Source organism: Xylocopa sonorina, chromosome 15, assembly GCF_050948175.1.
Source record: "Xylocopa sonorina isolate GNS202 chromosome 15, iyXylSono1_principal, whole genome shotgun sequence".
In the NCBI taxonomy this organism is placed as follows: domain Eukaryota; kingdom Metazoa; phylum Arthropoda; class Insecta; order Hymenoptera; family Apidae; genus Xylocopa; species Xylocopa sonorina.
In genome coordinates, this window is record NC_135207.1 from 4,560,653 (window position 1) to 4,575,967 (window position 15,315).

Sequence of the window (15,315 nt, forward strand, 5' to 3'; positions counted from 1 at the left end):
ATCGGTGTAATTTAACGTAGAATGATCGCAGAAATAATCGTGGCTCGTTTTAAAGATCGAGATGTTCAGGTTACTAGCGATAACTTGATCTTCCACGAAGACACTCTCGCAATTGAAAACGGGTGGTCGACAGACTAAAACTATTACAAAATCAAACTTTATTCCAAGAAAGATACTTCCATTAAAAGTTAAGAGGGTACACGTATAATGCTCGAAGTAACGCTGCGAATCCTCCAGCGTATACCTGCTAATTTTTCCAACGACGAAGATTGGGAGATAGACCAGACGAAAGCCCGATAGTGCGTGTAATTCTAATGAAGATGCATGCTCGTCCACGAGGTACTGACCACAAAATACGAAACTCGTTCGTTCGAAGCTGAAACGTGACGAGACGGCGAAGAAGCGGCGAAAGAGAGCAGCAAAATCGTCTGACGTTCTTATCGGAATCTTTTGAAAGATTCTGCACGTCTCGCGAAACCTTTATCGCTCCCTGTACCGAACATCAATCCTCGTTCCCCCCGCGCTCCACCCCTGGTATCGACTCGCCGTTTCCTTTTTCTCATCCATTTCTCGTTTTTCGAGCTCTAGGCGGTTTCAGGCCCTGCCCTCCCTCCCTCCCCCCCCCCTTTCACCCCCGGTGCGTGCTCCTGCTCGCGGTTGCCTCGTCATGTCCCTTCGAAAATAGAACGAAGGGAAACTCGATCGTTGGCTAATTAGCTCGCCGTTCGTAATCGAGTCCATAAATATCGCCGGATCGAGTTATCGAAGGAAATGGAAAGCTGTCCGGAGACAAAAATCATTTATTTTAATGATTTATTTCCAAGAACGCGCACTTCTGCCTCGTTTACCTTTTCTTTCTTTTTTTTACCATCAATTATGTTTCTAGTTTGTCAACAACTCGAAGCGTGGCGTTTTCTGTACCCTCGTAGCAGGTATCCACGAAAGTGCAGCTCGTACATCGTGCGATGGAGAATCAAAAAAGACAGTGGATAGCCTTCTTACGCGTGGTTTTAGTCGCACACAGGGTGAGGTATTTAAAGAGTAGTGGAAGTAGTAGGTTTGAAGCAAGAATCAAGGGGTGGAAAAAGCAGCGATCATTTTTCTACATGCAAATAGCTTGGCTGCAGGTCGCGTTAGGTATCTGACAAAAAAAAAAAATAGAAAAAAAAGTAAAAATTTCCATATCGCGAGCGGAGCAAGAGTCGAGGGAGAGAACCGAGGGCGAAAAAAAGGGCGTAGATGAATTTCATGTAAATTGTTCGGCTGCAGATCGCCGCGATGCTTGGCTCGCGTCGCCTGCACGGAGCTCCGTGCACTCGCTACACCTCGCCTTCTCTCTACCTGTTGCAGACTTCCCTAAAGCGGTGAAGAGGCTGTTGAAGAACGACATTCTTATGTTCCGGACGGCCAGCAGCGTGCTGCACATCCTACCGATTGCCGGCCTCTACACCTTCCTGCCAAAGTACCTCGAGAGCCAATTTCGCTTGCCAGCTCATCATGCGAACATGATCTCAGGTAATTTTCGCGAATAGACACGCGAGGGGAGCTTCTGGCCCCGAATCCTTTACCGTTCCCGCATTACACTCGAAGGAAATCCTTTCTCGCCTCCTTTCCTCTCTTCCCTCTCTTTCTTCTCGCGATTTTCCAACACTCTCCCCTTCTCGATCCTCCAGCTGGTATTTTCGCGAAACTCGAACGAGCAGGACGAGATTATTTTGGGAACGTTCGTCTCAAGGTAATCGGTGCGATCGCGACAGGTGAGCTGGTCTTGATAACCGACTGTTTTTCTTTTCCTCCACAGGTGTCGGTGGTATTTTAGTAATGGGACTGGGTATTATAATTAGCGGAGTGTTTATCTTGAGGGCAAAGCCTAACGCCAGGTTCGTCGCAGCCTGGATCGCCTTCACAGCGGTAGTTTACGCGATCGGTATGGGAGTGCTGATGTTCATCGGCTGCCCCATGGACGATTTCGCTGGTCTCGTTTCGCATTCCAACGGGTAAGATTTCGTTCTCCCCCCTGGACGGTTAAAACTCTCGTCCGACTCTTTTCTCTCCTCGCCACTCGTCCCTTTCGTTCCCGCCAGCACGCTAATTTCAATTTCATTCTTGCTGCATTCCTCATTTTCGTGGCCTTCGTTTTCGCCGCATTTCTGCGATTTCGATCGCCGCGGAAAGTTCAAGAGGCCAAACATTTAACCCCCCCTCCCCCCTGCGACCAATAAACCTTGACTCTCGGATACGTGAATTTTCCCGCCGAGGAAATATTCCGAAATCGCGGATCCACGTTGCGAAAAAGTTTTACAAGAGTAATTAGAAGGCTGTTTCGTTTAAACGTTACATAGTTGAGCGTGAAAGATTAGAGAAAGAGATTAGATTCAAGATTATCGCAGCAACGTTCAATGTTTACTCGCGATTGGTCCTTTCCAAGAGTCAAAGCCGCGGATTAACATTTTTTTCTCCCTCGAATGGTCATCCTCCGTACAGGTTTCGTCGAAGACTAAAAAAAAAAAGGTATCCGCAATAAGCAAACGACGAAAACGTTCCAGATTGTCCACCTTCGAGCCGACCTGCGAGGGTACTTGCGACTGCGTGCGGAGCAAGTTCAGCCCCATCTGCGGCGTCGACGGGAAAACGTATTTTTCCGCGTGCCACGCGGGCTGCTCGAATTATACGGTCGTCGACGGCAAGGTATCCTCGGTGAGTATCAACCGTAGAAATTAATTACGAACGGCCATCTCGCGAATTCATCCCCCTTCTTCCAGGCCATTACCTAATGAATGCCTTCGGGATAAAATGAGGGACGGCGGTGCACCTAATTAAGTAGAATTAACCAATCGAGGCATATTTAAGTAGAATGCCCGAGCAATTAATTATACAATCGATGCAACTGAGCGTGCACTAGACGGCAAAGCCGATCGGGCCGTGTCTCGTTACGTCGCGATTCGAATCGAATAACTTCTTCGCTATTCCGCGCGTTGATTGCATTCCCCTGATTGCGCGGGGCAGGTGACGTCACCGCGAGCGGAATATTGATATACAGAGAGCCCGATGCGCCGTCGAGCGAGTCCTCGTCGTGCTCGTCGCCACGAGCGATCGTAATTGGCCAGTGACAGTGGCGTGCAACTAGGCCAGAAACGTTTCGTTGTCCCACCGTTTACGGGCGAAATCGCATTATTCGCCCGGACGGGACACAATGGATTCATCGATTGCGCAACGGACCGACTCATTACTTTCGCAATTGAAACGCGCCGCGGCGCCTTGCGCGCTCTCGCGCTATTAGCCTGAGCGTTTTCATTTCCACCGGTACGGATTTCGTGCGCGGACCCAGGGCCCGGCTGTTCGCGCAATTAGGCGGCCAGCCGAGGCAGCGGGGCCTCCCGAATCTTGCCTCCTTAATTGGACCCTCGAAGGCATTCCCGTGGTGTAACTTTCAATAAATATCCCCGTGATATATTTAGTGGTTCGGGAAACAATTTGTTTGTTCAGCTCTCGCGTCCGCCACGCGATTATCCTCCGCCACTCCTCGTCGTGGGTACGCGTTATTGCGTTGCGAACCATTTCGTTTGCAGCAGACGCGTCCTTTTTCCTCGCGCGACGCCGCGCTCGAAGCCCTGTTTCGTGCCCGTTCGATGGAAAAAGTGAAATTCTTGCGAATTATTGTGGTAAGAACAGGTTTTAACGTGGCGCCGCTGCGAAAACCGACATTTTCAATGAAAGTCCAGAGTTCGCGGTGTATAAATACTTTTCTCGCGACAGTGCCCGCGCTCTTCTATCTGACCATTTTTATGAAACCGCGGATCGAGTTTTCGAGGGTAGAAGTCAACAATAATTCCGATAATTAATCGCAGACGTTCATAAATCAATTAATATTTCGCATTCCTGCGTTTCAAGCGATAAATGCGTAACAATTTCAACGAACTTTAACATACGAGGGAATCGAGACACTCCCAGGATATTTATTGAAATTAACCCATACCGTTAACGTTTTCGCGCGATCGTTGATAAAGCAAAGGTCGCAGCTTTGATTACAAACATAATCGCGAAGGATTAATAATTCAATCGCCTAGAGGAGCAATGAGAACAGTCAGACTGCGTATCAATAAGGTATAAAAGTTATTCGATAGCGTAGAGACGCGTCCTCTATCTTATTTCGTAATCTCGCGCGAAAACGATGGTTCCGTCGCGTTATGGCCCCGATCTACCTAACTTCGAATCGCCTAACTCACCGCATAACCATACATTCGCTCGACGAGTATCTATGCTCACGTAGGAAACGCAAACAAAGTTGCAGCGCGCATGAGAACATCTGCATCGGCGCACACTACGCGGACATACCTTAACAACGCCGGTTTCTCGCGGCTTTTCAGTTTTACAACTGCCAGTGCATCGGGCCGAACCTAACGACGCCGGAAACGGCCAGCACGGCGACGATCGGTTACTGCGAGCTCGAGTGCAGTAACTTTTGGGTTTATATGGTCCTGTTCTCGGTGTTCGTTTTCATCCACTCGACCAGCGAGGTGGGCTCCATGCTGCTGATCCTACGGTGCGTGGATCCACGGGACAAGGCGATGGCTCTGGGCCTTATACAGTTCGCCATCGGCCTCTTCGGTAATTATTATCCATCGATTTATCACTTCGACCGGCTGGAACTGCCAGAATCAGTCGAAATCACTGGTTCGCACTCTTCATACAAATTTCCATATAATCCGTACGCTTTTTTTTTGCGTAACTCGTACTTTCGCTTTAATCTTGGCAGTTCCAGCGTTCCATCGATCTTGGACCACTTTCTGTTCCCTTGTTTATACAGTGACTCGAAGAAGGTATTCATACAAATCGCGAATACTCTGGACTTCGACTGAACGTATCACAATGTTACGTTACGATTCGTTCTCGTCGCAATAATAATTCACAAGATTTCTCGTCGGAATCGCTGACTTTAAATTGAAAAAGACAGTCCCGCGTGGTAGTTGGAGGTGAACGATGTAAGAATACTTGTCTCAGCCACTGTATCGCGAACGACAATTGCGAGCGTTTCGTCGAGGGAAAAAATCCTTGCGCACTTTTTTTCTCGATGTTAAGCAGCGATATTTTATCCGAAGCGTGTTTTCTATTCCGGGGCGAATCGAGGCGAGCAGCGTGAACAAGGGTTAAGGAAGTGGTTACGAGGGGATTTCAGAAATGAATTTGTCAGTCGGATGATCCGTCGGTCGGTTCGTTCCAGGTAACGTCCCGTGTCCAATCGTTTATGGTGCTGTGGTGGACTCCGCCTGTCTCGTATGGGAATACGCTTGCGGCGAGCGTGGTGCCTGCTGGCTTTACGACTCGAATGTCTTCAGAATGTTCTATCATGGTACGTACGCGGTTAGGAAGAAATCTGCGGCGGAGGAACGCCTGGGAATATCTGCATATCGATTCTCCGGCTGGCTACCGCCTCTTATAATGAGACTAACTTCCCCTTCGATTTATTCGACGCGATGATAAACCTAATTCACGCACCGCGGCTTTTACCCGGCCGCTCGAATTTATGGATATCGGAATCTCGAGTCGATATTACCCGGTCTTCGGCTCCGCAGTCAATTTAGATTCATACATTTCGACGCTCGGCTGATTTGCATTCGGATATGTCGGGGTAATTGAAAAGTCTCTCTATTATAAACGGACTGGGTGTTCGGCTGTGGACGAGGCGAAATAATAAGGCCGATTCCGCGGGTTTAAAATCGAGAATAATATCGCGTTCGAAACTGTTTTCGAGCCGAATCGCTCTGCAGAGTAACCCTGTTTTCGTCTCGCTCGTAGTCGAAAGTTATACATTACCATAACAGAATTCCATTTATCCGAACCCGTTGGACGAACGAGCAGCCCGTATATTATAATTAGGTTGTTCACGCGATAAGGATTCATCAATTCCCTTCACTGTCCATCATTTTTTCCGCTGACACGACGAGTGGCGGTAGATTAAGGAGTAGTCGGACGAGGGTTCGGTTGACCAGTCGGCGATAAATGGAGTTCTTACTGTCTTATATAGAGATTTAGTCCACTAAGGAACCTTCGAACGATTTTACCGCAGGCACCACAGGCGGGATCCTGATCCTGGCGTTCATCGTGGACATAGTCGTCTGGTACAAGGCGGGCAGCATCAGTTTCGTCGAGGAACAGGAAGCGGAGCAGGGCACGGTGGAGGAAATGGCCACCCTGAAGTCGCAGGACGCGCAAACGGTGGACAACGACTATTTGTGAAAGGGTCCCGGTCGACTTCGATGGTATCTCATGAAGCGCAGGCCTGCTGAATCTAGCGTCGTGAACCGGGGCAAAGCGTGACGGAGCGTTCGTAACTGACTAGAAACTCGGTGCCAGTAACACGATCGGTGTCGATCTTCGTGCGTCACGTTCGCCACGGCCGTTTCTTTTTTCGTCGGGGTTTCCGTTTTGTCCTCCCTTTTTCTTTTCCTATTTTGTTTCTCCTCCTTTCCATTCTCGCCGAGTATACCCGGTTGTGCGTCCTCTCGACGACGCGAGGCGACTTCGAGGAGACAGAGGCACTGGTGCTCGCGTTGATCGCCTTTTGAAGCTCGAAGGGAGTCCAGGATCAGGATCAGGTTGGGCAACGAACAGAACTGAATCGAAGGAGGTGGGCGGTGCTGGGCCACGGGGGATGCCCGTGGATCCCCTTTTTGACGAGAGGCTGTGCCAAGGCTCCAGAGAAGTGCGCGCACAGGAAAACTATCCGTGGAGGAGTCGAAGGGGGGATGTAAGTCGATGAGACGAAGGAGGAGGAAGTTGAGAATGGAAGTATCGCCTCGCGGGGACACGCGAGGACACGGCACGGTGCGAAGAGAGTGTCTTCCTGGTTGGCATCGGTGAACAACGATTCGGGGTGAAAAGAAGAAGAGGGAGGTGAACGTCAGGTAGTGTATCCAGGCATCTCGATTTTCTTACGCGTCCCGCAAAGAGACTGGGGTGGAAGTAAAAAACGCGAGAGAACGATGGATAGAGGTGACGGAACGGCATCGGTTCCATTGGCATCTCGGGGTCCTCGGGATCCCGGGCGAGCTTCTCTTAGGCACTACCGTCCGTGTTTCATTCTGCAAATACACCTAGGCGTAGGCAAACTGTACGTACAAGCGATTTACGATGTGCGAATGTCGATAATATTTGTCTCGGATGAAATGCGCGGTATTATCTCGTCGCTTGCGCGGAAGAATGATCTTTCTGAATGGAGAGAGGTTCTCGAGGGTGAGAATGTGGAACGTGGATAGAGGAGGAGCGGGAGAGATACTCTGGGAGTGAATGAGGGAAATAAGATGTATACATAGGACATATTTTTAGACGATTTGACGGGGGATAGAGAGATAAAAAAGGGTAAACGTTAATTATTAATATTAAAACGTGTAGCGGTTACGATACACAGGGAGAGGAGCGACAACGCAAAAAAAAAACGGAGGAAATTAAAAAAAAAGAAAAAAAAATGCCCGAGCGAAGGGAGAGAGGAGATAAAAGATACGCGATGAATTAAGAGCTGTATTTTAATACGATACACTTTACACACTCGTGAGACGTTCGTCGATGTACGCGCGTTTGTCGCCTGTGCTTTTAATGCTTTTAGCGTTCACCGTTTTCGAGTCCCGTCGGATGGTTGGCCCGATCGTTCGTTAACCCCTTGCCCGTGCAATATTCTCGCAGTAGCCTCTGTTCAAGAGATCCACCATAGTTCCTCAATTCCAATGATCTAGATCATACGTAACTTAATTTCCAGTCGATGTCTTCTAGGGAATTAATCGTTTCCTAAATTGTCTAATGGTTGCAATAATCGTCAACGGGTTGGGCGAACGATCGAGAGAGTGTTTCGATAGTTTTACGAAACGCGAGGCGATGGAACGATAGGATAACCAGAGGTGGCGAAGAGCAATTCGCAAAGAGAATAATTAGAAACGTGCATCGCGAGTTTGCGTTAGTCGCTACGAAGTTCACGAATTATTCGATTCAGGGGCATTGCTAATATCTATATTACACCGTTCTGCGTTTATTTCGAAGAACGTTTGGCTGAGCTATTCTCCGTTTGATTAAAGATTCATATGGGAACGCATCATATGCGAATTATATAAAATATCCGAGGCAAGTCGATAATTCTCTACGTCGAACGACAGTCGAATTGATCTTGTTAAAAGCAGAACAAGAAACAGAATAATATATTTTTGGAGAATTCTTTGGTTGAACGGTATCGCGCCCTCCATCGATCGAACTGAAACGAACTGAAACGAACCTGAAGGAGAACATTAATATTAATTCCCGCGTGGAAGTTCTAAAAATAATAACACGTTTCTTCTATTAAATAAATTCCTCCGCGACTCAGCAGAAGGTGCTTTGCGAAATTATCAATTATTAACTATAAAACTGGCAGCCAATTGTTTCTTCGAAATACAGAACGAAAGGAATACGTGTACAAAGTGACTGAAGAAGATACTCCTACACGTCGTACATTTTTTATTTCTATTCGCGTTACGTTTTTCCGTGCATCGTCAAATTAGAATCTTAAACAAATTCCATTCGAAATCTAGATTCTACAAAAACGAATTTTCCGTACAGTTTAAGACTTCGCAGAGTATGAATATCTTCTTCAATCGCTGCGTAAAGCGTTGCATCAGCTCTGAACGAGCTAGACGATCTTCCGTCGGTCCAGAAGCGATAACCGATCAACCACCAAGAGGACGATCACGGAAAGCTATTTTTCTTACTATATCGTACATATTAGAACGAAAGAGAGCGAAACAGCGAGGGAAGAAGAATAGACGATTGGCTGAATTATCTCGAAGAGTACGAGATCGGTTGCGATTCCTTTTGGACTGCGGAGGAACGCGGATCTTAGTCCTCGTCGGTGTTAAAAAGTGGTTGCATGTTCACACTGATTTCCGCAGAAAGCTCGCTGGGACGCCAGGAAAGCTGACCAGCGCGCTTCTTGCGGAAATGATCGCGTGGTGTCCCGTGAACGGAACACACCGCTTAATCTCCTAAAGGGTTGAACGTATTTTACGTCTAATAACATTGTACCGGTGTTGTGTGCGTGTGCGTGCGTGTACAGTTAAATCGTTGACGACGCAACCGAGAAAGGATCGCACAGAGGCGGATATACGGCCGTTCCGTGCGCCCGTTGATCTCCATCGAGAATTGTATTTTTGTATTCGAAGCGATACATATAATCTATATTTTAATCGATCGCAGGTCGTGTACAGCGCAGCACGTGATTACGTCGAGCCGATTCCCACCCTTTGACGCGGTTCGTTTCTCGAAATTTCATTGATCATCGCTCGTTCGAAGCTCGCCGCGGCGTTGCTCCCTCTCTCCCTCTCTCTTTCTCTCTCTCTCTCTCTCTCTATCTTTTCTTCTATTTTTCGTTCGAGTCACGATACGAGGACGAGGGAGGGAGGGCAGGGATTTTCTCGTTTTCTTCTTTCTCGGTGTCACGCTCGTCAAGAGGCTCGTCGCGTGATAAATTGATCGCCGTCCCTCGCGTCGATTCGATGCTCTCGCTACGATCGGCGATACGATGATCGATGGGCTGTCCCATAATCAAGGGACACCAAGATCGGACGCGACAACGTGAAACGGAACAGACGACAATATTCTTGCTGGAGAACGACACGTAATTCTCGCGTTTAATTGTGTAATTATTACTGCGAGAGAGAGGATACCTGCGAGTATTTTACCGATCGCAGTCGGAATTCAAGCGGAACGAGCGTGCGTTTTAAATCTTCAGACATCCGTTTTCTCTTGCCAGGAGTCGATCCAAAAGGCCACTTCGTGCGCGTTCTAAAATTTGCATCGCGATTAACGAGGCGTATTCGATTCTTTTCACGATGTTTTACAATCTAATTAAGATTTGTTTCGATTCGTGTGTCGCAGCTCGCGTACGATCATAACAAATTTCCACGTGTTTCAACCCTTTCATTGGTGAAAAGATCCTCGAATCTCTTCAAATTACAACATTGTTGTACGAACTTTAATTGCAGAAACACGATTGTCAAGTAGATGTTGCATAGACTTTCTGAGTATTTGCATGCAGTCTTACGCGTAAAACCACGCGCGTTGCCTGGAGCTACCCCTCCAGCGAAAGGGTTGAAACGAACAACTCCATCGTTGCGACCATCAACTCGTTTCATCTATCTAAAATACCGTTTGATTCATTATCGAAGATTTTAGACGATGCAACGCGGACTCTATCGTCGATTAACATTGAACAGGATTATTCGAGCAATTTTACTCGCGCATTTAAATTCTACGCGCTGTTCTCATCCGTTCGTTTTGTTTTGGCGCGACAGTCGAAGGATCCGCAATTAAACCTGTCGTCCCACGTGTCCGTCGCAAAGATATTTTTCTTGCTAACGAATCGAGGAGGAAAAAAGCCAGGACGACGACACACGCGTCTATTTTACAAGAAAATCGTAAACTACGGTCCCGTCTCGACACTTGCTGGATCCACGCGTTCCGTTTTAAAACGCGTTCTTTTCGACTCGTTCGACTGAAAAGGGTCGAACAGGAGACGTCTCGACCGCGAGCAGATCGAGGGAAACGCGAACGTTCGCGCGCGAGTTTTCTCAATTTTTATCTGACTTTCCTCTGACTTGATTTATCTTGGAGGGTAAACGGAAAGGGAGGCAGACCTCGATGAATGGTGTGTATCTGTGCGTTTGCCTTTCAGCGCTCGATATACACATACACTTCTGTATAATACGTGTACGATAGAGCTGTATATAGGAAAGTACAATAATTGCCAAAATAATTATGGCGTGGAGCGACAGAGTCTCAATCTCTTATTCCGTGTGTTCCGCCAGTCGATGCAACGAGTGGACAAGCGATTCTCTAACCGGATCCTTCGTCAATTTCCTCTCCGTTCTGATTGTACTCGACGTGACTGTAGATTTTACGCGTGGAAATGAACCTCTCATTCGGCTAACATCCTTTTGTCCAGAATCATTTGTCCGTTCCCTTTTGGACGCGCTAATCGCGTTACTGGGAGATAATCGATGCGACAGCGATGCCGTGATTATGTCGAAACACTGCCCTCTTATTGTTACTGCCAGTCAATGAAACGACTTTTGCACCACGCGGAAGTTTAGAAGCCAGCCAATTAAATTACTGCCAGATTACGTTGAATCGACCGCAGCCTTTTACACGGTGCATTTTATGAGACGATGAATTATCCATTTGAGATAGCGTTAGGTTCGATGCACGTTCACTCTAAGAAACGCATACACTTGGGGTTTTTTTTAGAATTTTTATTCACGTTACTAATAAGAAACTTTACAAATAGGAATTTTTTCTTGGCATTCGATACTCACTTTTCTTGATGACAAGGTAAACTGTACGCGGTACTGATAATTTAATGAATAAGAAAACGTTCGTGTCTCAGCGATCGCAGTATCGTTTCTAGCTATTCGAACGAGAAAAATGCTTTTAATGGTGGATGATAAGTATCGAGATCTGCTCTCAGATACGTCGAAAGACGAGAGGAGAAAAAACCGTTTGGAAGGAAATCTTCGCATTGATTTAGAAGCATCAGAAGACCGCAAAACTCGATTCATCTTGAAAAGTAGTCCGCGACTGCTTTTAAAATCGTTCGAATAATTATAAGCGGTACTGTGTGCGCATTCTTTCAGCATTTCGCTCAACGCATCACTACTGCCATTAATCAGCGTATCGCCGTAATCGCTTGAAATCACGCAGTATCGTCGACTAGACGTTAATTAATAAGATTAAGCGAATAATCACTGGCGGAACACAGAATATACCATAATAATTATATTTTAGTAAAAAAAAAAAAAGAATTTATCAGTAATATACTTGTAGGATAATCAGTCGCGGAAGCGGACACCACGGTTTTACCTAATTACGGCGTAGTTCTTTAAGAGAACCATAATTGCTAGTCTTTAATTTGCGACGTGCTCGCGTGTACTCGCACGTCACGGCGAAATACATAGTGGATGTTTTACGAATCCTCTCGTTGGGGCAACTTTACCATTTTGCCGCGAAATCTTTTATTACTCGTCTCATCCGAATCCCTCCAATTTTATTTCATCTACTCTGCGAACAAATTACGATTCGACGTTTTAGAATTGTCTCGTTTGAAAGTATTATATCGTTAGAACGAATCTGCGAATCTGCGAATCTCATCGAAAGAAAGTTTAATCAGGCGAACAGGGGGTGACTTCCGATCTGAGCGTCTTTCTATGCGTTTCGTTAACCCTTAACTGCTATCGAACGATCAAAATTCGATCACATCGCATGTTTCATGCGCCAATCGAATAAACGAAGCAGCAACCGATTGCGAATCCGTTAGCAATAAACGATCGTTTAATTAGAAAATAACAAATGCAATAAGTATCCCTCCCCTGGCAACGTCTCAGGTATTCATTTTTTTTCTCTGTATCATCGCTATTGGAACAGAAACGATGACGCGCGATACCACACGCGTTTCACGGAATAACGATAACAGTTAATGGTTAACAATTGACGAACGAATTCGAGCGAACGATCGACTGACTGCGAAATATTAAAGTTGCCGCGACGCTCTAAGTAATGTACACCTAAACGTATAATATACGTGTGTATCCAGGCGTAAGGAACGACTAAATCGGTGAATAAGGATAGCGAAGTTGGGGGGGAATATGATAAATATAAAAACAAATGTAAACGACGAGGAATACGAAGATGAAAAAACGAAGAGAGAAGATGCGGAAGAGTATAATGCCATTTTTATGTATACATATATTGTACTAATGATTATTATAAATTTGTTCGTTTTATTAATATTATTCTTACTATCGCTACTATGGTTTAGTATCGTCGGGTATCCGATGTACTTGTCTATCGAATATCGCTAATTAATTGATAAATTCGCGCGGCCGCCGCGAATCACCGTTGTATAATATGCGCTTTGATTTTGATACGTAAAAAGGAAAAAAAAAACAATTGATATAGAAAGAATCGATTACTCTGTAGGAGACGTAAGTGTATTTTGATATAGCGCACGGTGCCGTGTGTGGGTGGATGCGTGCGTATATGCGTGTGACTGTGCGTAGAAACGTGACACGCGATTCTATTCTGCGGTGTGTGTCCGGAACGAATTTTGCATTATTTGTAAACGTCGTTCGGTTGTCGATACGTCTGTTTTGTTCTTTTCTTCTCGCGCTTAATTTCTAGATAGACACCGTAACAGCCAGTTAGTTTTCCGCCGAGGCGAGCCGCGCTTCGCGTCTCGTTCGTGACGATTCTGAACAAAATCGATGCATTCGATCAGCAGCTGACATTCGAACGAGTATCTCTCGACCCGAAAAATAGCGAGGCGTGGTCTAACTTTTGCTGAATTTTTCGAACGAAATTCCCATGGGACGAGCGAATGAATTTCTGTCACGAACGACGCGCGAATGCGCGGGATACGTCGAGAACACAATTCCTCCAGGAAGATGTAACGCGCGTCTCAATCAAGACTGTAAATAGGAAATAGCAGGCGTTCGATGGACCTCCACCTTAAGGTTCCCACACTACTCCCGACGTTTAAGTGCCTAAAAAGTAAAAAGGAAAAAAAAATGAAATGAAAGAAACCGGAAATAAACCGCGTCTATCCTCCTCGAACCTTCGTTGTCTAGTTTCTAGAAGTGGGTAAGATACTATTTTGACGGCCGGAAGCCACGGCGAGACACGGCTCTCCCGGAAGGCTAGCATACCGTATTTCGAGAGTGCCGCGGCACACACGTACACACTTTCTTTCTTTTCGTCGTAGAATCTCAAAGTTTAAAAAACACTCTAAGTAATAGTAACGCTACCAGTAGTGGAGTATCGAGAAGAATGTAGGAAAACAGGCAGAGAAAAATGGAGAAAAAAAAAATAACGTATAAAACAAGAATATATCTATCTACGAGACATCGGTGTTTAAGGAAAACAGAAAAAAAAAAGAAAACGTAAAAAAGAGTTACGCGATAGGAAACGTGGACTGTAACGCAAAACCCTAGGTGACGATAACGGAAGAACATGTAGGTGAAAAACAGAAAAAAGAAAAAAAACAAGCAATCGTCATTCCCACTTTGATGAATTAATATACGTATATATATACATATAAAATATATTGACTATATGCATATATAAATATATATGTTATACATATATGTATGTAAAAGACGAAATAGTATTTTATCTGACTGCTAGTTTCACGTAACAAGCGGACGGACGCCGTTCGACACAGCCCTCAGCAGATCTCAGCACTCTGACGAAACGAACGTGGATCGTTTATTTTTTATTCGCGCATGAAAGTCCCGCTCGTTTCCGTGGAGCGCGTTTATGAACACCGGTATTCACAGGCTGCGTCGGGAATCAGGATTCACGACTATAATACGTAAGGTACACACGTTCAAAATATATTATATTTTAGGCAGAAATCGGATTTTTCGAATAAACTCGCGACCATCGTCTTCTGCTTTCTTCAACGGAGTAACGATCAACGTTTCAGAGTACAAAGGGTTAACGTACAAATACATCAGGAATGAAATCGAACAAAATTAATCCTGCTTTCTCCGCTTGATGCAAATGATAATTCCTTTCCTTGTCATTTTTTCTTCTTTCCATTGAAAAGAGAAATTATTCGTTAAAAATCCGATGGCCTTCGGTACAATTGAATCTTTCAACCCCTGTTCCAGTGATTATATCGTACAAAGAAGCCGCATTCACTCGATTCGCGATGCAACCTGTGAACGCGCGAGCGCGTGCGTGTATATTAATTATTACAGAATATATATATAACAGAGTATATATATATAAATAAATAAATAAATAAATAAAGAAGAAAAGAATATATATACACAATGGTACACGAGTCGTGTCCGTGGACAAAGGAAAAATGATGGAACCTTGAGGTCGCGGCACGGGTCCCTGGAACCGGAAGTACCGCGACAGCGAGAGCCGAGATATTTTGTTGCGCGTGCAGAGAAGTCAATTTTTTCGATTTAAAATGAAAAGAAAACAAGTAATAATAAAGAGGAAACCCCTTGCATCACACTGTAATACATACCTCTAGAGAATGTTTCATAGTTTTTAAAATTAGCCTTCGGGTTATCGGTCGAGGATCGAGCGCGATCGATCGTTATTTTTCTTTCAAAACGGCGGTTCGATGGGGAACGAAAAGGGAAGAAACAAAAAACGGGGAATAATTGAAAAGTGATTTCGATGCTTGGTAATCCGAGGGTTAAGACTGATTCAGCAAACACGCTATAAGAAAGCCAGATCGAGCGTATTTTGTAATTATGCTATTATTATTATTATTATTATTAT

General features: G+C 45.4%; 1 protein-coding gene across 2 annotated transcripts in view; it reads left to right on the forward strand.

Moving 5' to 3' along the window:
* Positions 1-6,455, forward strand: part of Oatp74d (Organic anion transporting polypeptide 74D) — a 90,793-nt gene extending 84,338 nt beyond the window's left edge. For both annotated transcript variants that reach the window (XM_076906902.1, XM_076906903.1), the window contains 6 exons: positions 1,351-1,515; positions 1,802-1,997; positions 2,547-2,697; positions 4,368-4,608; positions 5,222-5,350; positions 6,068-6,455. In XM_076906902.1, coding sequence (XP_076763017.1) covers positions 1,351-1,515; positions 1,802-1,997; positions 2,547-2,697; positions 4,368-4,608; positions 5,222-5,350; positions 6,068-6,237 — 1,052 coding nt within the window. In that variant the 3' untranslated portion in view covers positions 6,238-6,455. The remainder of the gene's footprint in view (positions 1-1,350; positions 1,516-1,801; positions 1,998-2,546; positions 2,698-4,367; positions 4,609-5,221; positions 5,351-6,067) is intronic.
* The last annotated feature ends 8,860 nt before the right edge of the window (positions 6,456-15,315 follow it).